Source organism: Perognathus longimembris, chromosome 10, assembly GCF_023159225.1.
Source record: "Perognathus longimembris pacificus isolate PPM17 chromosome 10, ASM2315922v1, whole genome shotgun sequence".
Taxonomy (NCBI): domain Eukaryota; kingdom Metazoa; phylum Chordata; class Mammalia; order Rodentia; family Heteromyidae; genus Perognathus; species Perognathus longimembris.
Window position 1 is genome coordinate 53909458 of NC_063170.1, and position 23513 is coordinate 53932970.

Sequence of the window (23513 nt, forward strand, 5' to 3'; positions counted from 1 at the left end):
AGAATCTCACAGACTTCCCTGCTTAGGCTGGCTTGGAATCTTGATCCGCAAGATCTCAGCCTTCTGGCTGGCTGGGACTACAAGTGTGAGCCAACAACACCTGGCTAGTTAATGATTTTTAAAAACTCTATTCACATGTTTAATTGTGAAAGAAGAAAAATATTGCAATGCAACCCATATGTCTAGAGAAATAACATTTAAACAAATTATTACCTGTTAATGTTTAAATATTCTCAAGATTAAATTCTGTTCTCACATTACAGTTCTTCCTAATCAGACTTTGTCAATCACGATCTTGTTTTCCCAGTTTACCTAGTGATAACACTCAGGGGCCCTGGAAGTCACATCTAGACAGAAAAGGTGTATTCAACAGGTCAATGCCTGGAATTTCCTCCACTACCCCTCAATCACAGAGACAAAAATCCCTATAAAGAATCCAGCCATCTGTATGCAGATAATATTCTCAGACTTACAGATGGAAATAAAAAAGTACACACCTGCTCATAATTATCCCCAGACTCAGTGCTTGCCAATGATCACTTGGCTTAATTCATAACCACCAAAAGCCTATAAGAAGTGGCAGGCACAGGACACAAGTGCTCAGGCTGAACACAGCTGGTCTCCCTTGCCTTGAAAGCTTACACGTGGAATGTTGAGAGTCTGTGACTTGGCTCCAGATCTCCCCTTGCCTGTGGTCCAAACAAAGCCACAGGAGACTGTGCAGTGAAGAAACTGTCAAGTGCAAGTAGCTCATTCCTGTAATCCTAGGTACTCAGGAGGCTGCAGTCTGATGACCGCAGTTCAAAGCCAGCCCAGGAAGAAAAATCTGTGAGACTTTTATCTCTACTTAACCAGCCAAAAGCTGAACGTGGAGCTATTGCTCAATTACTCTCTTGAGAAAAAAAATGGTGTGTGTGTGTGTGTGATAAACATGTATCTGTGTTTGTAGATATTTGCACATATGTAGAAATTATATACATATGTAGACATGCTTAGTTGTGATACATTTTGCAGAGCTAAAGCAGTGAAACAAATAATTATGTTAATGTCCATATAGCAACTTATCGTCACAGAATACTTTGGTGTTTTTTGTTGCTTTTGAACCTATTGCCAAACTGTGGCTGTAATTGCCAAATGAATGTAGTTCTGATGCAAACACTGTTACATACATTGTTTATGCTGAAGAGAAAGGTGAATGGGAAATGAGAAGGTGTTTGTCAGAACCTGACTCACTCAGATAATTTTTAAATACTAGAAAAGTGTTTCCTTACTTTTGGGGTGCTATTTAGAATATCAGAGCTACAAATGCAAGATTCTTTCAAACTTAATCAGCACTATTAATCTTCTTTCCACTTAAGTCTAAGCAACTATGATAATGAGTGACTGATAGCACTCACTGATTTCTAGGTGTGAATACTCTCTAAGCCAATTTCAAACTATGAACTTCCTGTCAATCAACCTTGGAAAGAGGTCTGTGGTACACCATTATAAAATACATGTACTATACATAAATAACCACAAGCGTACCAGTAATAGTAAAAATAGAGTCATCTGTTCTAAGCATTTAATACCATCTGCTTAATTACAAATTTATATTTTCAATTTTTAATAATGGCTACCTTTAAACTCCAGCTCATAAAGCTTCTGTAGTTTTTAGTTGGCTAATCTGGGTTTATCTAAGCTAGTTTAGACAGTCTTTCTGAATTTAAGACTTACTGAAGTCTATAAAGAAATCATTAAAAAAATGAGTTTAAGTAAATGAGATCAACCAACACTTGCCATCCAATAACTAATATCGAACCTATACAGAAAAAGAGCAAAACCAAAGATTAAATTCTAAATGTAATGAACAAGTAAATCTAAATTCAACCAACCAGGCATTCTGCCTACATCATTATCGGCAAGAAGCTTTCGGTTTTGTCTGAACCAATGGGAAGTTCTGCTGTCTTTGGACCCAACGTCCGGCCATTGAGGGGAAGGCAGGGGAACTCACCTGCGTGTCAGTGGGTCTGGTCGCTGCATTGCAGTCATTGTCATCCACCACCGACATGTAAGCCCCCAGGATGCACTTCACCGCCCTGCGCTGGTATCCCTGGCCACAGCTGACGCTGCACTGGGGGAAGGAAATGAGACAAGTTCCACAAGGCTTCTCTTTCCCTTCACTGTCCTCCGCTCTCCCATCACTTTCTATCCTACACATCCAGAGGGCAGACATCTAAAGTGGAAAATCCTGAATTAAACGGATGCCTTATGATATGGTTGTTGTGATAATCCTCGCAATTCTGCCTGCTGTGTTTGCTCTCCTACCTGTGGAACATCAATGCCTTGACTGTTGTCTCCAGGGAAGAAGGGAGAGTGTGGTCATGCGTTTTACACCTTTCATGCTGCTGAGCAGAATGCATGACTGAGATAGGTACTAAGTGGAGTTCTATAATTTTGACCCTGTTCAACTGATTAAAAAGCAAATCATTTTCAGGAAATCCCTAGAGTTTCCCTCAAAATGTTTGTAAGGGTGCTCTCTGCAATATTATGTATTAAAGATAGCAATATTTCAGGAACCACCTACATATGCCATAACCAAAAAGCTGGTTAAATATAGCACAAAGTATAGCTAATAAAGGAAACAATGTAGCCACTAATAGGCACACTGTTGAATATTTAAAAGCAGCCTAAGAAATAGTAGTTGGGAGAGTAATGTCACAGAAATAGCAGAGTAAGAAGATATAAGAATTTTCCCTCCACTGAAGCAACCAGAAAACTGGCAAAACGGGCAGGATCAACTTCTTTGGAACTTTGGAACCTAATTAAAAAACAACAACAACAACAACCAGATGTTACTTAATGAAGAAGGATGTGGTAGCAAAGAGCCACAGCATTTCTGGCTTTTCCATCTATCCAGTGGACCACTTCTCTCAACAAACCGAGAACAATTTCTAAGCAAGTCTCAATACATCTACATAGAAAATACTACAAAGACTTCTGTGACCATAATGACATGAGGCTCAGAGTTAGCTACAGAAGCAAAACTGGAGAGTTCACAAATAGGAGGAAAACTAACACATTAAGAGGTCAAGAAGAAATCACAGGCAATGCAGAAAACACTGGAGAAAAAAAAAATCATGAAATTCAGTGAAATTTGTAGCTGCAATGGTTACTAAAAAGTATCTCAAATCAATTACCTAACTTTATAGCTTAAAGAATTAAAAGGAAGAATTAAACTAAACCCAGAATCAAGGGGGGGGGCTGATGGGGCGGGGGGAGAGAGAAAGAGAAAGAGAGAGAGATATTAAAGATTAGAAACAAAGGAAATAGGGAAAGAACATTAACAAAGAAGAAACTGGAGTAGAATTCAGTGGTGGGACATGTATTTAACATGTATGAGGTCTTGGATTCAACTCTAACACCATCTTTATGTAAAATTTCTCTTATGAACATTTATGACTTCCATCATATTTTAAAAACTGCTTATTTCCCTCCATTATGTAAATAATCTCGTCATAGGATGGACTCAGAATGGCCTTGTTGTTGATATGGATTTATAAAAAAAACAACCAATAGGCCTGTCAGCTTTAATAGATGTTGTAATCCAAACTTGACAGTGACCTGAGGTGTATTCTCATCCTCTTATTCCCTGCATGCATGCAGAGGAGGCGAAGGGAAGTTGTTTATTCAGATCTCATTGGCTACTGTCTTATTGAATGCTGTGAAATGGGAAAACTTGGAGCTCAGAAACGGTAAGGGGTGGTAACACAGCTCCTCCTACTTTGTGATACAAGTTTGGAAATGAAGACAGAGGCTTCGGGACTGAAGTGGCTGAGGCTAGACCGGGTGGAGGAAGAGTCATTCTGCAAGAGATTACATAAAGGGCAGCAGACAGCTGCTTCACTTCTCCCGGGAACACAGAGTGCTGCTTACATACGAGGCAGGGCTCTCTTGCTTCTATATTAGGAAGGCGTGCATTCCGAGAGTAAATGCAAGTCAGAGGGAGACACTCTCTTTTAGGAATGGTTCAAGTTAAGATCATGGAACCTCGGAAAGGATTCCTTCCAAGCCTGACCATTGTGCACCCTTTGATCTAATTAATTACATTTGAACACTCTGACTTATTTATGAGAGGCAAGCTTTGGATTTATCATGTCAGGAGCCAAAACATCCCTTCCAAATTCCAATCCAGACCCTCCTGCAAAGGCGCTGGTTTTTAGTAACAGACCAGTAGAGGCCTGGGAAGAGATAACATCAGCCAGACACCACTTCGGTTGCGCATTTTATTTAAAATGCTTGTGTGCTGTTGACACTATAAGGCTTGGGCAGTCAGCTCCAGTAGGGAAGGGATGAGAAGGCTGCAGAGCCATGCATGATTGACCTGTCACCCCCTCTCCCCCACCCTGGAGGTGCATGCCACACACCCACCAGCACCTCAGAGCAGCCGGCCACTGGAATGGCCCTCTGCAAGCCCTCTCCAGATGAGGAGGGGAAAATGCAGTTAAGAAGCTTAGTGTTTCTGAATACCTGTCCCCAGGAACCCGCCTGCCAAGATGCACATTCCGGCTGCTGACACATCTGCTTGGAGGCAGGCTTGGCCGCGGCATGACACATTCGGTCATTCAATCGATCTTCGCCAAACTGACACCAGACCTGGCGGTGCTTATGCCCTTTCCCACAGGTGACCAAGCACTGAAATGCAAGGCAGGGCCAGTCAGGGGCATCTCTGATCAATAGGATGTGGCTACTCATTGATTAGGATGAACAGATCTGTGCTTCCCCCCACCCCGCCACCCCCCATAATACCGTGCTCCTCTCTAAACACACCCCAAGACTCTCCCCTCTCTCTTTCTTTTTGTCCTCTTTTGTCTTTCTCTCATCCTGTCTATACTTCTAATCTCTGAATCAGTTTCAGATACAGAATGAACTCAACAGATCATCAAACTCTAAAACATCAAAAAACAACAGTCTTAATTTTCTAGCATAGGAGCATGGATTTTTAACCCCTGCACAAACAAGCCATAGAAGCCTCTCTGGGCCTCAATTTCTTCATCTGTAAGGTGAAGCTAACAGGACTACTGCCTGCAAAAGGTTTTGAAATTTAAATGGAAAAAAGCAAACCAATAAAGTGTTTAGCACAATTTTCCTCCAAAATTTTTTTCATTGAAATCATCATTACTATTCTTGCTCATTTTAGAAGACTGAAGAAATAGCGAATGAACATAAAAAGCACTATTATAATGTTCCCAAACTACCCAAGGGTTCTCATTATCAACGCCGTGTTGCTTTCTTTCTAGTCTTTTTATCTAAGGAATTATGAGTCATGACAATGACAGTTTGATTTCCTATTTTATCAAGCATTGCTATAGAAGTTTATTACTCAATCTGGAATGGTTCTTTAGTTAGTATAAATGATCTAAGTAATTTAGTTAAATTACATATGTTATCTTCTTTCATCATTTCTTTTTTTCAATCTAATATTTAAAGTTTAACTGGACCTAAATCTCTGGGCTGAGTGTCATGTTTCCAGAAAGGAGACACTGACAATCACATGTACTGTTACTTGGAAAATATTTCCTCAGCACTAACAGAATTCCTCAGATTTATTTGATAGTACAAAAACAAGTTAATACTGTACTATAGACAGGAGAAGGGGTGACAGAACAGTCACAGTTCCCCACACTCCTGATTTGACCAGCTAACATGGAACTCCTGACCGCGTTGTGTTCACTGTCCCTGACAGAGGTGGAAGAAAGCACCTTCTTTATGGGAATCTCATCAGGCTAAATAGCACTGAGGCATATTAAGAGCGAGTGTGAATATTCCCTGTAAGACCAAGAAAGAGGCTCTACCTTCTTTCTGTTTGCTGTCTAGGGCCACAAGGAATAAAGGGGTTATCTTGTGCTTCGTGAAGTAAGGGATGAGGAAAGGCATAGTTGTGGAATACTCTGCCTCAGTCCTTTCTCTTTAACCTCGCTTTCCTCCAGCAATTGGATGTGCTAGTGAAGGGTTTGGATTCTCTTACTTCAAAGACATGGAAGTGGGACACACAGCTTGTAGGACTCTGGTCGAAAGTAGGATGCTCTTAAGATGAATAAATTTCCAGTTTCCATTCAGGAGCTCAGCTATGGCTCAAAGAACAGGGAAGATGAGGAACAGCCTTCTAAGTCCCCTGTAAACTAATGCCAGTGAATCTGAGGTCACCCCTAGTACTATAGTCAGGGTGTACATCAAGAGCTGAAAGTGTTACTTCTTCAAGGGAGAAGGCAGAATGTGCAGGAGGCCTTGCCTTCAATAGGCCAGAGGAGACCCAAAATGAAAGGTTCTGGGGTGATCTAAGTGACCCTCCCCTCTCACCTCTGACCACTCTCCCGATTTCCACTGAGGACATGGAAACTCGTTGCACCTCTGCACAGTGACTTTCTCCTGATGTATGCATTTGCTGTCATCCAGGACATCATTCTGAGTGTTGATACAAATAGCCCTTCTTCTCTGGCTTCCACCATCACAGCTTTTAGAACACTACATGGACAAAAAAAAATTAAGTACAACTTTTGCTGAGTTTTTTGTAAAGCATGGTCAAATATGGGCTATGCTGTTTCTTCTGACCCAAAGCAAACCATCAACTCTGGTCAATGTTCTTCCCAGTTTGCATGTTGGAGAAATCTTCCCATGCAATTTATTTATCAGGTTCATGTCAATATTAACTTACTGGCATAAGAAAAGAACACTGAAAATGGCCTGTAGAGGATAGAAGTGTGATTGTTTGTTTTACCACTCCCACTTTTCCACATTCCCCATACCCATGTCAGACATTACAAGTCAATCAGAGAATTCTTTTCGACGGAGTTTAGATGGGGTCAGATATCATAAATCTATAATGGCTTTCTTTGCTATGCAACTTAAACGGGATTTCTTAATACAATTCTTGGAAGAACTACCACCAACTCATCACACTTAAGTGTCTAAGAGGACTCCCTTGGAGTAAGATCCAACTTACTTCAGTCCAAGCAGAATAGCGCCAGCCACCTGTGTTACACTCTCCTGAGCATTTTTCCCGGTTGCTTGGTTTGGGTTGATTACTGCAAAAACTATCATCAACCTTCTCAGTCCTCCCATCTACCCTGCTGTATTTGACACAGTAGATGTCTAAAGTGCGGTAACCCAAACCACACTGGGCACTGCATTCGCTCCTGCTGGCAACATGCCACCTGTCAATAAACAATGAAGAGAATTTAAGACACACACACACACACACACACACACACACTCACACACACACACACACATACACACACACTCAGAACTAGTACAAGAATGCAGTTCCTTTCTTCTTAATTCACATGCCAAGAGGCTCAAAGCTACAAACAGTTACTAAAATCCAATTTTAAAGCAAAATATCCATGTATTTTTTGTGCCTTCCAATTTGTATGGATGCTTGAGAATGATGGCCAGTGGTCCTAACTTGTGAAGATTCTCTCCTGATAAAGTTAGTCTGAGATTCAAGGAACTAAAAAAGCAAGGGAAGAGCCAACAATGTTATTTTTTAAAAGCTCATTGATAAAGCAACAAATAATTGGGACTGTATTTATAAACTTTTTGTTTTTCTTTTTTTTTTTGTCATGGGGCCTGGGTACTGTCCCTGAGCATTTTTGCTCAAAGCTATACCATTTTGAGCCACAGAACCACTTCCTGTTTTCTGGTGGTTAATTGGAGATAAGAGCCCTCAGATCTCAGCCTCTTGAGTAGCTAGGATTACAGGTGCGAGCTGCCACCTCCTGGCTTGCACGTGTGAATTCCCAGTAGGTTAAGTGCTGTGTTCATTATTATCTGTAACAAAGACTGCAGATTTCTTGAAGACAATAAGCCACGTTCTATAAAATTGTATTATATGCTTTTAAAATTAAACAACTAAATTATAGATTAACTTTAAAGTTAAACCTATATGTCATTGTCATCTTTGTAGCCCCAGTATCTAAAAGAAAACTTTCCTGGACAGTAACCGTTGATGAACTGTCCCAGGGGTGAAAGTACTGCTTAAATTCTTTTAAAAAATGTTTAAATGGAATGGCAAAGTCTAAACAAATGAACCCAAAGTGTATTTTGCCGATTAGGATTTACAAATTTAAGAGAGATAATTTCTCTATCATCTGTATCTGACTTGATTCTTGATTGTGAATTCCCTATTGCTCGCAAATTGGGCAGTTGTCCAATTTCGAGTGTTCTGAGAGTTCCTCCACATACACCTCTCCTGGGGAGGGCTCGGGTAGTGGGGGGAGGGGGAGCAATACAAGACACAAGTGTGTCATGGAATTTCTCACTAATGTCCAAAGGTAAGTCAAAGTTGGTCCCTAGCAAGAAAAGTGGGCCACGGAGATTTTTTTTTCTATCAAAGTGCCACAGTCCTGGGGGGATTTTGTGCTAAGATAGGCCAAATAAAATGAGGGCCTATAAACCTATACTTTTATCTCATCCTCTCACTAAGGTGTGGGGCATACTCTCATTTCCTACATAAAGTGTGGCAAAAATGTAGACCAATTCAACAGAGGCATCTGGAATGTCCATTTGTACTGTCGCTCTTGGCTAGCCTTTCATTGCCTCCATCACCATTTCCTCGTGGAAAGGTTATTTTCCATCCGGGGTAAGAGGGGCAGGCATCCTGCCTCCACAAGAGAACACACCAGCATCTTGGGCTGCAAAAGTCATTTCCCTCATTTTCCCACAATCCCCAGAACCTGAGCAGAGATCCTTGAGAGGTGTGGGAAGGTCATAAAACTGCCTTCAAATCCTTCTTAAAATGCTATCATAGGTTTTAGAGTCTTTTTTTTTTTTTCTGGACAGTGGTCTCCACATCAGGGTTTTGAGGCTATTCATTTCATTTCATGGGAAATAAAACACCAGAATGTTTAACGACTGTAGTCTAGACAAACATGTCCCAATGTGATAATAAGTGGAAAATTTTCACATTGGAAGGAAATCTCCACCAAATGGGATTTGTGACTATCGCTCATCTTCATGACCAGATGAAGAATGGAAACAGCTTTCTGCTAGGAGTTAAGTCCATGGGCTCTAGAGGCAGATGGCCCACAATGCGCTAGCTGGATGCCAGACTTTAAGCAAGTTGAGAAACTTTTCTCAGCTTTTGTTTTTCTCGTTTGTAAAACAATAATAAGAACTATGTCATGGTGGTATTTGAGAAATGAAGAGAGCTTTCATTATATTGATAGGATGATATAAGCTCATATATAAGACCATAAGATAATATAAAATCTATCCTATTAACATGGGGATATTAATAAAAGAATATGTAGCTGTTAAAAACAGCAATTAGAATGTGACTATTACAACATTCAGAGTGATGGGAAATAAAATGACAAATGAATAAAAAGTGACTCTGAAATTAACACCTTTCTGAGTTTATTAAGGTTGGATCTCAAGGTATCTGTCTAAAAATTCAGGGTTTTTTTCCCCACATAACTTCAGTGATTGATTCAGCTCAGCAGTTCCTTTCTTTTTCTTTGTGTCATAGAACTTGAACTTAAGGCCTGGGAGCTATCCCTGAGCTGTTTTTGCTCAAGGCTGGCACTCAACCACTTGAGCCACAGTTCCACTTGTGGATTTTTGTGGGGTAATTGGAAGTAAGACTTTCCTACCTGGACTGGCTTGGGTTAAAGGTGTGTGCCACTGATACCTGGCCAATTCAATAGTTTCTTAACATATGTATTATGTATGTATGTATGTATATATAACAGCATGTATATAATAACACATATATATAATAAATCAATTAGCTGAAGCACATGGTCTTTATGGACACTACTACTGTTGTCTAGTTGCTGTTTGTTATTTTTACAATGACTTTTGTCCAAGCATTTTGGCAAGTTAATAAGCAAGCAGATCAGTAACAACAGATAGAGAAAGAGAGTGGTGGGGTGGAATGATCAAGGTTCTAAAGCAAGAAACACAAGACTGAAAGAAATATGGCATACATACTACCACTGACACTCTAATTCCCCTGGCAGACATCACAAATTGATTGCAGCATGTATTTTTCTCTCAAAACTTCAACAGGGGCTTACAAAGTCTATATTCCAGCACTACAGGGAGCCAATAGTACTTGACAGAATTTGGCATGGTGATATAGAAACTTCAGAATGCTGAAGTATTTGTTCACTTGGCTATTTATGAATGGAAAGACTTAGCACATTCACATACCATTCTAGACTAATAATCTCTCACCTACAGAAAAGTAGATAAAGCAGCCACTCACCTTACCTGAATTTACCTGGCATGTAAATTACCCATGCAACCTTCAGGGTATTAAGCATTTGAAAGGATACAATCAACCTTGAGGGCAAATGGGAAGGCTTTAGAATTTCCCACCTGCTCTATTACTTCCTGCCTCAGATTTCATAGGTTTGGGTTTTTGTTTTTGTTTTTGTTTTTTTTTTTTGGCCAGTGTTGGGCCTTGGACTCTGGGCCTGAGCACTGTCCCTGGCTGCTTTTTGCTCAAGGCTAGCACTCTGCCACCTGAGCCACAGCGCCACTTCTGGCCGTTTTCTATATATGTGGTGCTGGGAAATCGAACCCAGGGCTTCATGTATAGGATGAGGCAAGCACTCTTGCCACTAGGCCATATTCCCAGCCCTCATAGTTTTCTTAAATACAGAATTGTGTGAATATCTAGTTCTCCACATGCAGATTTCTTTTTTGTTCCCCCAATGCCTCTACTCTTAATTCAGTGAAATTTTTGTGTTCCAAGAGCTTTCCTGCTGGCAAATAGGTGGAGAACCTTTGGTTCTGTAGATGGATAAGGTTTCTCCTTGTACTGCTGGCTTTCAAACAAAACTTTGCATAAGATACAACTCCATTGTACAGCCAATACCTACTGAGTGACTTTTAAGGATCCTATGAGAATGTTTTCTGGCAAGTGCCAGACTCTATTAAACTATGTTTAACTCTTGGAGACTCAGAAGTATGGAGGTACAGTTCTTAGTTAATAGGTTCCAGAGGGACAGAGAACTAGCTGCAAGTTGTTTCATGGAAATGCAAGAAGGGTAACCAAAGTTCAGCTGTCTTCTTTCTGATCTGCCTATGCACAGCCTTCCCGTAAATACCTCTCAGCTCAGAAGTAAAGAGCAAGGGGAAAGCCGAGGCCCCCACCTCAAGTCACAGTCTGTGGCACAGGCTTCCGTGACGGGTTCTGGCTGGGACAGCAGATCACACCTTTGATCAGAAACGGTTAGCTGATCAGATTCCCTGGTGCAAACAGGTCTTCGTCTCCGCTCCCCTACACAGAGAGGAAAGAAAGTGAGGCAAAGAACACAAGCCGTTACTTAGCAAAAAGATATTGCAAACGTTTTCTGTTTAGAAAGGCTAGATGGGAAAATGTGTTCTGTTTGGGGCTTCTTTTACAGGACAGAAACAGATGCTCATCGACAATATATAAACAAATTGGTGTGGCTAAGTTCCAATAAAACCTTGTGGATTAAAAGAAGGTGGTATGCTGGATTTAGCCCTGTGGCTGTAATTTGATGACCCTAATTTAATAAAAGGAAACAAAATAAATAACATATAATATGACTATTAAAACCACATCTCTGGAAAGTTAACTTGGCACAGTGTATTTGGCTTGGCTTCCCACACCGTGTGCAAACCTCGTAGTAGGAAGAAACCTAACATAACCCGAGTTTCTTCAACAGTTTAACTTCTCAGCTCCAAATTGCCAGAAAAAGCAAGAGAAAGTAGATTTGAGGACACATGTAAGTAGAAAAGTTTGCAAACTGCATATGTGCAGCTGTGTGTACGTATGTGTATAGGGGGGTATGTTTTGACAACACTGGGGTTTGAACTCAGGGCTTTGCACTTGCTAGAAAGGTGCTCTATCACGTCAGATGTACTCCAACACTTTTTAAAATTCAATTACATTGTCAAGGTGATGTACAGAGGGGTTACAGTTACATATGTAAGACAGTGAGTGCATCTCTTGTCATACATGTTACCCCCTCCCCCTCATTTTCTCCCACCTTTCCTCCCCCCAACCCCTCCCAGGTATACAGTTAATCATATTGTCTTGTGAGTATTGCTATTGCATTGGTTCACCCCTAACACTATTTTTGCTTTTCTTATTTCCCAAATAGAGTCTCACTTTTTGCCCAAGCTGGCCTCAAATCACAATCCTCCTAATCTTAATCTCCCAAGTGGCTAGGATTACAGGAATGAATTACTGTGCCTGGCTATGCAGCTCTTTTTCTTTTCGACTTAAAATCTCTTCAAATCCAACCAAACTAAAACTCTAAGCAGATACCTTGGCAGGGCTTGCTACATGCTTGCCAGGGCCCGTGACTGTTCCAGTAAAACTGTTGAGGCTTGTCATCGATTGGAATATTGAATGAATAGCGCACATCAGGGTTGAATAACTTTCCCACTGACAAAACCTGCACGTGTGGACAAAATGGACAGATATAGTTGAGGGTCTGTGGACCCAAACAAAAGACAAGGCCTCATGAGCATGGTGGCTTAATGTTTACCTGAAGCAGAAGTTCTTGTTCGATGCGGTCTGTGGAGTTGATTCTTTCCACAACATTGTCAGAGCCACTGTATTCAATCACAGCATTCCCAACACGAATTTCCCTTTTGGACATCGTGACCACAAAATCACCATTTAGTAAGAATTCCCCTTTACTGCTTGATAAAGCTGTAGATGAGAAAAGAGAACTTGCTGACCTCCTGTGACTAGCTGTGTGAAGTGGGAAGTCATGATTTGATAGGCAGAAGACTTTTGCGCCTGACAGGCCTGAGTTCACATTCATTTGGCTCATTTGTGTAGCCTTGACCAATCATTTTCCCTCTCTGTCTTTAGTTCTTCCTCTCTAATACTAAGATAAAAACACATAGGCCTTTATGGTACCTGACAATGTGATAAAAGATACAGATCCTAATCAACCTGGGGGTTTATAATAACCCATGGTTACAAGATTATTAATAGAGGCAAAATATTATGATTTGAAAAATACTATAATTTAAAACAGTATGATTTGCCAACGAAATAAATACTCATACAAATCGATTCCCATATATATGTATAAATACACACACATATGCATGTCTGACATACATTATAATTACTTGAGCCTACTCAGCCTTTGTTGTCTTCTTTGCTTGGCGAATGTTAAAATCTTAACATATATGGTCAATAGCACGCTCAAATATCACCTTCAGTGGAGACATTCTAAACTAGCCCCAGGTCTCTCCCCATAGGTACTCATTCACACTCGCCCTCCTCTTCCATGTTGAGGAGGGATGGCCCTGAAATCCCCAGGATATTTAAAATGTAAAAACCAAAAAGGCCAGATCAAAAGCACTGTGGCTCTGTTTCCCTCTTCTTTGAATCTGGCTTTTTGGGAAAGGCCAGCTCACAGCTGGGAAATATCAGGGGAAATCTGAGCCCTTTCTACCTGCCACCTCTGAGAAAAGCCTGCGGATGGATGCTCTAAGGTGTCAAGCCTTCAGAGGACACCAAAGCCCTAACTGCATTCACAATTACAACCGCACCTCAAAATACCCAGTTATCAGCTACCCAGTAACTGCTACCAAATTCCTGACGCGAAGCTGAGAGACAGTATTGTGCATTGTTCCAAGACATCTCACTATGTCTTTTTTGTTTTTGTTCCTGTTTCATGTTTTGCATGAGCTTTGCATTTGTTAAGCAAGAATTCTGCCACTTGAGCTAAACCAACAGTGTAGTCTTTTTGCTGTGTGTGGGGGGGGGGGAGTGGGGGGGACCTGGAGGTTTGAACTCAGGGCCTCACACTTGTGAGGCAGGTATTCTACCCCTTGAGCCATATCCACAGCCCTTTTCATGGGTCCAGCCTTAGCCCAGAATCCTCCAGACTGCACAGCCCTGTGCAGAGGCGACATCACTTGCCTTATTAACTGAGATCGGGTCATGCTAATTTTTTTGCCTGCACTGGCCTCAAACTTTAGGCCTGCTGATCTCTACTTGTTGAGTAACTAGCCAAGTTCATAGGTACAAATGACTACAATTAGCCTTTTAGCCTTTCTTTTGGCTTTTCATATAGGGCTCTATGCTTTTGCCCTGGTGAGCCTCAGATGGCAAGTCTACTACTTCCCCTTTCTAAATACCTGAGATTACAAATGTGTGCCACAGCACCTGGAGTGCTTTTGCACGAAGCCTCAAACAATCCTCCCACCTCCCCTTCCAATATACCTGGGATTACAGGTGTGTACTACAATACGCAGCTCTCACTATGTCTCACACTAACTTTGTTACACAGTGAAAGCTTAATATATGTACCCAAATCATCCTTCTGAAAACAGCCAATGTCCCCCACTGCCAACAGAGATTCATATTCCCACTCCTTCTCCCTCTGTAATTTTTCTCCATGGCCCACAAAGGCAAGGATGCTGGTTTGCTGCATTCACCACTACAGCTCATGTCTTAAAACAGCAATGGGAAGGTTTGGGGAAGTATGAATCAACTCTAACTGGTGCCAAAGATGAGTCAATGAAGCTGAAATGAGATACTGGAAAACTGCCTGAGGCAAGGGGCAGATTCCTGTCCCAATGAGGGTTTGATCAGGTCTATTGACAGAGTTCCATCCATTATGCAATCTACAATAGGAAAACTCATCCAATCAAGAGGCTAGTAGAGGCTACCCAGGGCTGAGATGAGGAACGAAGGGATGTCGTCAGAGACAACGTTTCAGTCCTGCAAAATGACTGAAGTTCTGAATATCTAATTATAGTACAGTGATTACTTGCTAAGAGGATAGACCTTAAGTGTTTTTAACACACACACACACACACACACACACACACACACACACACACACACAGAGGCCAAAGGTGGTGCATTCCACCACTTCTGTGCCTTTTAGCCTGTCCGACCTTAATCCCTGCCCATGGCCCTTATCACACCTCAGGAGGAGGCTAGGTCTGGCACAGGTGCTGAACTTAACAACAACACAAAAAGGCGTGACTTAGACATGATTGATTTCCCAAAGCCAGGTGGCTTCTAAGCATGAAAATCTGTCTCCAGAGCGTGTGAACCACGAGCATTTTCTAAGAAGAGCAGGCAAACACTTGTTAAAGAAATGAATTAATTTGTGCATTCTTCCCTTTGTCTACAAATAGCAGCCAAGTGTGTTTAAAAAAAAATGGAAATAGTGGGCTTTGTGAGCCTTTTGGTTTTTGGAAAAAAGAAAGGTTTACAAGTTCACTTCTGTTAACCCAAGAATGATCCCGGCCCTATATGTAGGTGCTCAAACATGAAAAGAATGAGAAACTGAATGGGTGACCTCTAGCAAGCTTGTCTCCCCTTCAGCTCCTGTGGTGTGAGCCCCACCAGCCATGCAAGAGGCAGGCCTCACAATGGGTCACTGACTAGGGATAAGGTTGTTCCTGTGGCACCTCAGGCATCTGAAGGCTACTCCCTAAAGCGGGTCACTTACATGGTGATGGCATGATGGGCCATCGACAAAATCACCCGATCCTTTCAACTTCAGCCTCATGCTGGGTATCCAGCAGATGCCTGACTGAAAGGGGGGAGGTAATGACATGTCACATGCCAGTTGTGGAAGTTCAGCAATAATCCCCTTCTATTCACAAAGGGACATGGTCCTGTCTAGGTTAATTCTGGGGTGTCTCCAAGCCTCTCTTGTATTTATGCTGACTTGCTAGCATTTCACCCTGTACTGTTTGCTATTTATCCTAGTTAATGGGGACTAAAGAATGGAATACGAGTTCAAATGAGGAAAGACTCCTCTTACTACTAGCTCTTCTACATGGCTTATCCCCAGTTATCTGTAAAGTCAGAGATGAAGGAGAATTCCTGCTTTATCTTACACTGAATCGATTCCTGACTTCCCTCTGCCACAATTAATCAAGGGCTAAGTGTCTTGGAGAAAAATGAGGATCCCAGAAATGGCTTCAGTATTCTCCTAAAGAGATAGGATCATGGCAATGGCAGTGTACAACAAGTCTCTGTGAAAGGACGAGCGGTGACAGGGAGACTTTTCTGCTTCGGTACCTTGTGAAACAAATCATTTCCTGCAAATAAGAGTCTCCTGCTCAACCTCCCGCTAATGCGATTAGGGGAGGTAATTTCCTGGGTTGCTTTCCCTCCCATTGCACCCATCAGATCTGGGTTACTACAAAGGCCCTCTCTCTTGGAAACTGCTCCCCCATCAAAACACACAGGGAGAGTATGACTTGGCTGACCTTTACACAACCATCAAGGATAAGGATGAATGTTGCTTAGCAACTGAACCACAGTGACTGAACTCACAAAAGTGAGTGTGGGCTGTAAGGCCTCCTTAGTACTCTACTGTCCCCTGCTCTAAGCCAAGAGTAAACACTCACGCACTCTAGACTTAATAACATGGAATTCTTCCTAACTTGTTACTTGGCGGTGAGGTTCAAAGGCTGAGGAGTCAGCTGGTGCACTCAATGCACTGTGACTTGCAATCAACACTTGTATTCTTTTGTTTATTTATGTACTGGGGCTTGAACTCAGTGCTTCACACTCTAATTTGTTTTTGTGCTTAAGGCTAGTGCTTTACCACAAGAGCCACATCTCCACTTCCATCCTTTTGTTTGTTAATTGGAGAGAAGAGTCTCAGGTTTTTTTCTTCCCAGACTGGTTTCTAACCTCAGTCCCTGAGTAGCTAGGATTACAGGCATGAGCCACCAGTACTCTGCCATGCTTGCATTTTTAAAATTTGCTTCCAGAGAGACTAAGGCGGGTGACTTTCCCATAATATCCCTGTAAACAGCCAGAACTGGCTCAGTTTATCTGTCCCTGGCCAAATCTTTAATTTTGTTGTCATTCTTTACAATGAGATTAAGAAATGTCCAATGAAGAGTAGCTGAGTTTAGTTACTTGCCGTGTGCTGATGAAGTTGAACTAAATTAAGAGTCCTGGTGGATATTTTCCCAAGAAGAGGAATAGAAGAGAATCCTTCTCCCTTTTGAGCAGACAGGAACAATTCAATGTGACTTTCAGCTCTCCAGAAGTTAATTAATAGAGGAGGCAGTGAGCATAGCTACTTGATTTAATTAGCAAGTAGTTATAGTAAGGACACGCAGACTAAGTAGTCATATTAATCACCAAGAGCCTGGAGAGAAACACTTGATCCATTTTGAACAGTTATAGAAATAGAAGTTTGGGGGCTGGGGATATAGCCTAGTGGCAAGAGTGCCTGCCTCGGATACACGAGGCCCTAGGTTCGATTCCCCAGCACCACATATACAGAAAACGGCCAGAAGCGGCGCTGTGGCTCAAGTGGCAGAGTGCTGGCCTTGAGCGGGAAGAAGGCAGGGACAGTGCTCAGGCCCTGAGTCCAAGGCCCAGGACTGGCCAAAAAAAAAAAAAAAAAAAAAAAGAAATAGAAGTTTGGGGTTCCTCTCAAAATAATTTGAAAAGAGTCCCTGAGAACTTTGCGAACTCTCTGACCACAATTTCTTCTCATGGGTGTGTTTTCTGGAGATTGAACCCAGGGCCTTGCACATGCTAAACACATGACTTACTATCAAGCCCTAGCCCTGTTATTTTTCTTATAAAGTTGCCTTTTAATTGAACAGTTGGAATGTCAAAAATATGACACCATTTTCCTTCCTTTTAGTTAATTAAAATAGGACTCTGTGGCCTTGAAATGAAGAAATGAATCTTGATCTCCAAGTTATTTCCACTTTCCACGAAGTGCACAGTCAAGAAACCATGGCATGCAGCGCTGCTCTTCAATGATTCAGACATCACTGACTGAGTCCTATCCTGGGCAGGCTTGTCTTCCCAGTCCAAAATGCAAAGACTCAGCTCCAATGTTAAGTACCTGGGATCAGTCAGGTAGATAAGTAAGTAACACATTTTCCCATGCCAGCCAATGACAGCTCCAGCCTTTCCATTGCTCAGCTCACAACCTGGGAGTTTTGACTCCTTTCAACTCCAGTGTGTCATCGTCTCTCTTTCTCACACACCATGTTCAATTCATCAACAATTCATGGTGGCTCCAACATCAAAAGGCTCCAGACTCTGACCATTTAACAACAACTACCTCTGTGTTCCCACTCCCTGGACAAATCATCAGCATCTTTCTATCTCTGTTGTTGTTTTCCCCAGTACCGGAGTTTGAACTCATGGCCTTACATTTGGTCAGCAGACACATCACCACTTGAGAGGCAACCCAGCCCATTTTGCTTTGCTTATGTTTCAGGTAGGGTCTGGAGCATCGATCAGGGCCATGCTCAGACTACAGTCTTCCCTCTGCCTCCTGTGTAGCTCTATCCTCCTGTATCAGGGATTATAGGTATGCATTTCCATACCTGGCCTTCTTGTTTCCCTTTTCCTTTTTTCCTTTTTGGTGGCACTGAGATTTGAACTTATCTTGTGCTTGCCAGGCAGTCATTCTATACTTGAGTTTCTTCTGTTCTAGCCCTTAGAGTCTTGAAATAATTTCCTGACCAGGGTTAGTGCTCTACATTAACCACTCCTCACACATCTGTACCGACCTAATGGCCAGAACTATAAATATGGCTTTTATCATGATATCCCTTGGCAAAAAAACACCACCGGTAGCTTCCTGTGTCTCTCAGAATTAAGGCTTAAGTCTTTACAATAGTTACATGGCCTTATCTGGTCTAGTCCTGCTACTTGCTGAACCCAACCTAGGAGTACTCCTCATCCATCCTACCACACCACACCGGCTTCCCTCTGCTCATCACACAATCCACACAGGCTCTAGGGCTGCAAATGACTTGCATAGGCCTTCTGTCTACCAGGAATACTCTTCCCCAAGACAGCCCATTTTCTCTCTCCACTTCCAACACTTCAATGCCACCATTCCCACCACATCCACCCTTGCTATCTCAGCTCTCCTTCCACGGTTCCGATATCTAATACCTCTCCCACCTTCTAACAGCATAGAGTTCCCTACTCAGCTATTATGTCTTATTTATTTCCTCCCATAACAAGGTAGAAAGTTTTTTCCACTGAATTAAATTCATTGTTTTTAAAAAAAATTATTGTGCTTCAAGTTATGCTATCACATATTGAATGAGTGAGTAAATGAACTAATGGCAATCCACAGCAGAAAATGCTCTAATATGAGTCATGTATAAGTAAGTATGATCAGCAGGCTTGGCTATAGGATCACTGTTTATCAATGCACAAGTTCATGCAGACATTTCAAAACACAGATACAGGCTCTCATTTGATTAAAAAATACTCATTAACTAGCTCAGCATGTCCAAATGCCTGGATTAAACTTCTACAGAAGCTGTATTCTGATGAATAGAGTTCCTGTCTGGATAGTATTGTAAAACAGAAAGTACATTACTTTCTTAATAAATAAAAGAAAAACTTCCCAGCAAGACTGGCCTGATTTCTTCTGGATCTAAGTAGAAGCTGTGGCTAGGCCATGAGGTATCTAGCTTTCCAAAGTCACCAGCTGAATCTTGTTCAATCATTCCATTATTGCCTATGCCCCTCTTCTAAGGAGTGGGGGAGTAAATTCAATGATCACTTAAGGCAATTTAGAGATGAAGAAAGTGAAGTAGGACTGGGCTGGGGAAACTGCTAAAAATCTTGGGTGAGTTATGGTTCCATATAAGGAAGAGATACAAACTCATTATGTTGTTAAATATAAGTAACAGACATGAATTAATCCCAGAGAGAAAAATGAAGAATCTGTTTTTTTTTAAAAATAATTGGCTGTTCTAGCAATGACCTGAGGGGAAAAATTGTGTGCCATTATAGAATTTTAGAACTGACCAGGAATGCTAAAATATTGAATGGGCTTACCAGGGATTTGCTACCAGTCAGAGCTGATAACATAAAATTTCAATCAACGAGTACTGCTAATAACACTTTTGCAAATCACCCACAGGACAGGTTCTTTAGAGAGATTCAATGAGAGTCATAATTTCCTGCTAAATTTAGAGGGTAAGTACTTTCACAATTTGACTTGGAGCCATTCTATTTTATAAAATGAGAGAGATAGAGACAGAGAGAGAGAGAGAGAGCGCAAGCGCAGATCCCCTTGCTTTGAATTGCAACAACTACTTAACCCTGGAGTCCATATTCTGGGGGTGTCTCAATGAGTGCAAAAAAATAATAAATCAATTGTAAGATCTACTTCTTTCAGGAAAAGACATTCGCCATTTTCAAGAGGAAGGAGGAAGGGAGGGAGGGAGGGAGAGAGGGAAGGAGGGAGGGGCAGGCATCCATGATTCCAGGAAGAAACCCAAAATTCCTGCAAATGGCCTGGCATGACACCTCACCTAAATAGTTGTCATCCTCAGATTTCCCTGAGAAACTGTGCTGTCGCACATCGATACTTGTAGCACCAGCGGGGATTCGAACCACAGTGTTGTAACCTGGAAAAAAATTCAGCAGAAATTGACCATTCTATTTAAGGGTCACTTCCTCTGAGAGCAGAATAAAATGGGGGCAGCAAAAAGGACACATGATTCTTGCTATTAGGGGCCGTATGGTCAGATGGATAATGTCCCACAACAGGGCTGATTTTACACCTGACATTAATACTTGTATGTATGATAACAAGTTAATCATTCTGAAACTTTTCTTTTCTCTTGGTTCTTTGGAACAGATTCTTACCATAATGCACGGAATTAAATATTCCTGCCACTGTTTTGCATGAAGAATTATCGCCACCACAAACCCCGCATTTATCTCTCCGGGCTTTTGAGTTTAAAACATGATCACATCCAGCTTGCTTTTAAAAAAGAAAACATGTGAAATACACGGTAAGCATCAAAGAAATCATAAAATGGCAAGTAATGCATTTCTTTCCATGATGTGTATCTGAAATGACAAGGACATGGTACCCCATTCAAGCTAGCCATGATTGAAAATTCATACTGTCTACAGCCTGCCATTTATAATGCTGTCCTTGGATTGTCACCATCATGATGCTGTTATAAATGGAGACTCTTGAGACCCACCCAGCATCACTGAGTCTAGGTTGGCATTTTTAACAAGTTCCCCCAAGTGATGACAGTAGAGATTAAAGTTTGAGACATGCTAGTCTACAAATAAGCAGAGTCAATGAGGGAAAAAAATGCTCAGGAATGGGGGGGGGGGGGAAGGCAGGAGGTGGTGGGAAGGGCTGTATCTAATTAAAGACTTTGTGCCCATCTTAAGGGAAAAGCCACTGAACACTTCAGGGTAGGAATGACATTTACAACCAGGAGCTCAGTGTTGACATTTTCCAGTTTTCCAAGCAAGGGTAGAAAATTTGATTTGATGTGAAATCCACCGTGTTAACATATTACTTCTGCATACAGGGCCAAAGCATGGTCTGGAACTTTCCACACACACGGGTTTAAAGTAGAAGAGCGTTCTCAGAGAAGCTGGGAAAAACCCATATTCCTGTGTCTTTTGTTCCATTGTGCAAATGGAACTCATCTTTCAAAAGAAACTCAAGGTGTTTCCATGGACTACGTCCAGAAGGGAGTCTACATCATGGAACTAGCTGGCAAGGGTGCTCTTACAATCAAATCTGACAGATGAGGAATTCCAATTGGGCTTTAAGAAACATATGCATTAACTCAGCATCTGGCTGGGTTATCAAGGATTTCTGACAGTGGTTTCAAACCCTCAAGAAATGACTGCTCAGATACCAAGCTGAGCCAGCAGTTTCTCCATTTAGCCTTCCAAGAACAACTTCCAAGAACAACACACAAGCACCAAGAGAAATAGTGAGTGATGTCAACTCTTTCTCCTGACATCTTTCTGGAACACAGCTATTCATTCTAGAAAAATGTGCTGCCAGGAAGCATTTGGGATGAACCTTCGATGCTCAGGTTACAGTAAAGGACTTTGAGTGTGAACTGGTATAAATTGTCAAGGGGAAGGTCTGTGCAGAGCCCCGCAGAGATTGACAAGGTCCAGGGAAAACCTAGGGCAGCGGTTCTCAGGCTTTGGCATAAGGATGCATCAGAATCAGTGGTCTAATGGGAATGGTCCAGAGAACACACTTTTGAACTACTGCCCAGGAGATGGCTCATGGAGAACAACAGCTGCTATGCTGTCAAGGAAGCCACAAACCTCAGCCTGACAGCCGGAAGGAAACAGCATGTGGGACTTACCCGGCAAAGGCCTTGCACACAGATATCGTTTGTGTCCTGCCCACAGGGAGTCCCATCAACCACTCTGTCTCGGAGCTGATAGTAGGCTGTGTTCCCTGCCACTCTGCAGAACAACTTGCACCGATCCTTCATCAAAACTAGAGAGGAGAAACATGACACCCCTGTGACTTCTTTGCCTGGAGCCAGAGCCCGCCTGCCAACCACGGGCACTAGCCCAGAACCACTTACTTCCGCTGTACTTAGGGACCCAGCGCACGTTCGGGAGCAGACCATTGATGTTAAAATGCTTGCCATCGAAGTGAGCACACTGTTCATCTCGGAAATCACTCTTCTGCTTCAGACAGGGCTCCGTGTTGCAGGACTTAAACTTCATTCTCCGCCCCACACAGTACTTGCCACCATTTTTTGGCCTGAGGCAAAGTAAAAACATACACACTGTATGATAAGGGTCACCTCCTCCCTCAAGACTTGCTATTTTCTAGGGAAGCAAATTTGAGTTGGCCAGTGAAGGGGGTGGGGGGGTGAGCTCTGATTCTGAGTTTGCATTCTGCCTTCAACAATATAAAGAATAAACCGGGGGCAAGTCACTTAACCTTTGCAAGCTGTAACACCTGTCTGTGACATGGGATGCCAAAAGCTTATAAGGCTGTCTGGAGGACCAGATACCAGGGTATGTCATTACATGTAGCAAACACAAAGCCTGAGTCTCTAAGATTAAACTTCTTGTCTATCTTTCTCTTAGACATTTCCAGTCCTTCCATTTTTTTTTCAGTGTAGATTGTATTATGATTATTAGTAGTAGTATTAGTAGTACCACAGCAGAGCTGGAAATCAGGGCTTGGACACATTCTTTTAGCTTTTTCACTTAAGACTAGCACTCTACCACTCTAGACACAACTCCACTTCTACTTCCAGCTTTCTCGGTGGTTAATTGGAGATCAGAGTCCCATAGACTTTTTTTGCTTCGGCTGGATTCGAATCATGATCCCTAAGTATAGAAGTCCTGAATAGCTAGGGTTATAGGCATGAGCCACCCATGCCTGACTAATACTTCAACAGGTGCCCTTTCCCTAGTGATTCTATGTCAGCCCTTTGTGCTCTAGTCTTCACAGGCAAACTAGACATCACCCTGAAAGGCTGGATGTGGGTGGGAGGACTATGTCACAGAATCTGATAAGTATCTGCTGAGTAGTTGGCCAGCTCTCTATCTACCATCTGCATTTTGATTTACACTCTGGGGAGACCGAGGAAAAACATACGCCCTCCCCTCCCCTCCATCAACCCTCCCCATCCTCTCTCCTGACAACCATTGTTTTGTTTTGTTTTGTTCTACAAATAAAATGGAATAAAGGGCATGTCGCCATAATTTGACTGACTCACTAGGAGGAGGAGCAAGCACATGG

At 42.0% G+C, this 23513-nt stretch overlaps 1 protein-coding gene across 3 annotated transcripts in view; it reads right to left on the bottom strand.

Moving 5' to 3' along the window:
• The window catches only part of Adamts9 (ADAM metallopeptidase with thrombospondin type 1 motif 9), a 148078-nt gene that overhangs the window by 74849 nt on the left and 49716 nt on the right, over positions 1–23513 (bottom strand). For all 3 annotated transcript variants that reach the window (XM_048356091.1, XM_048356090.1, XM_048356092.1), the window contains 11 exons: positions 22339–22520; positions 22111–22247; positions 20618–20735; positions 20281–20376; positions 12513–12679; positions 12290–12419; positions 11146–11272; positions 6983–7193; positions 6340–6504; positions 4510–4674; positions 1994–2113 (listed from right to left, as the gene is read on the bottom strand). In XM_048356091.1, coding sequence (XP_048212048.1) covers positions 1994–2113; positions 4510–4674; positions 6340–6504; positions 6983–7193; positions 11146–11272; positions 12290–12419; positions 12513–12679; positions 20281–20376; positions 20618–20735; positions 22111–22247; positions 22339–22520 — 1618 coding nt within the window. The remainder of the gene's footprint in view (positions 1–1993; positions 2114–4509; positions 4675–6339; positions 6505–6982; positions 7194–11145; positions 11273–12289; positions 12420–12512; positions 12680–20280; positions 20377–20617; positions 20736–22110; positions 22248–22338; positions 22521–23513) is intronic.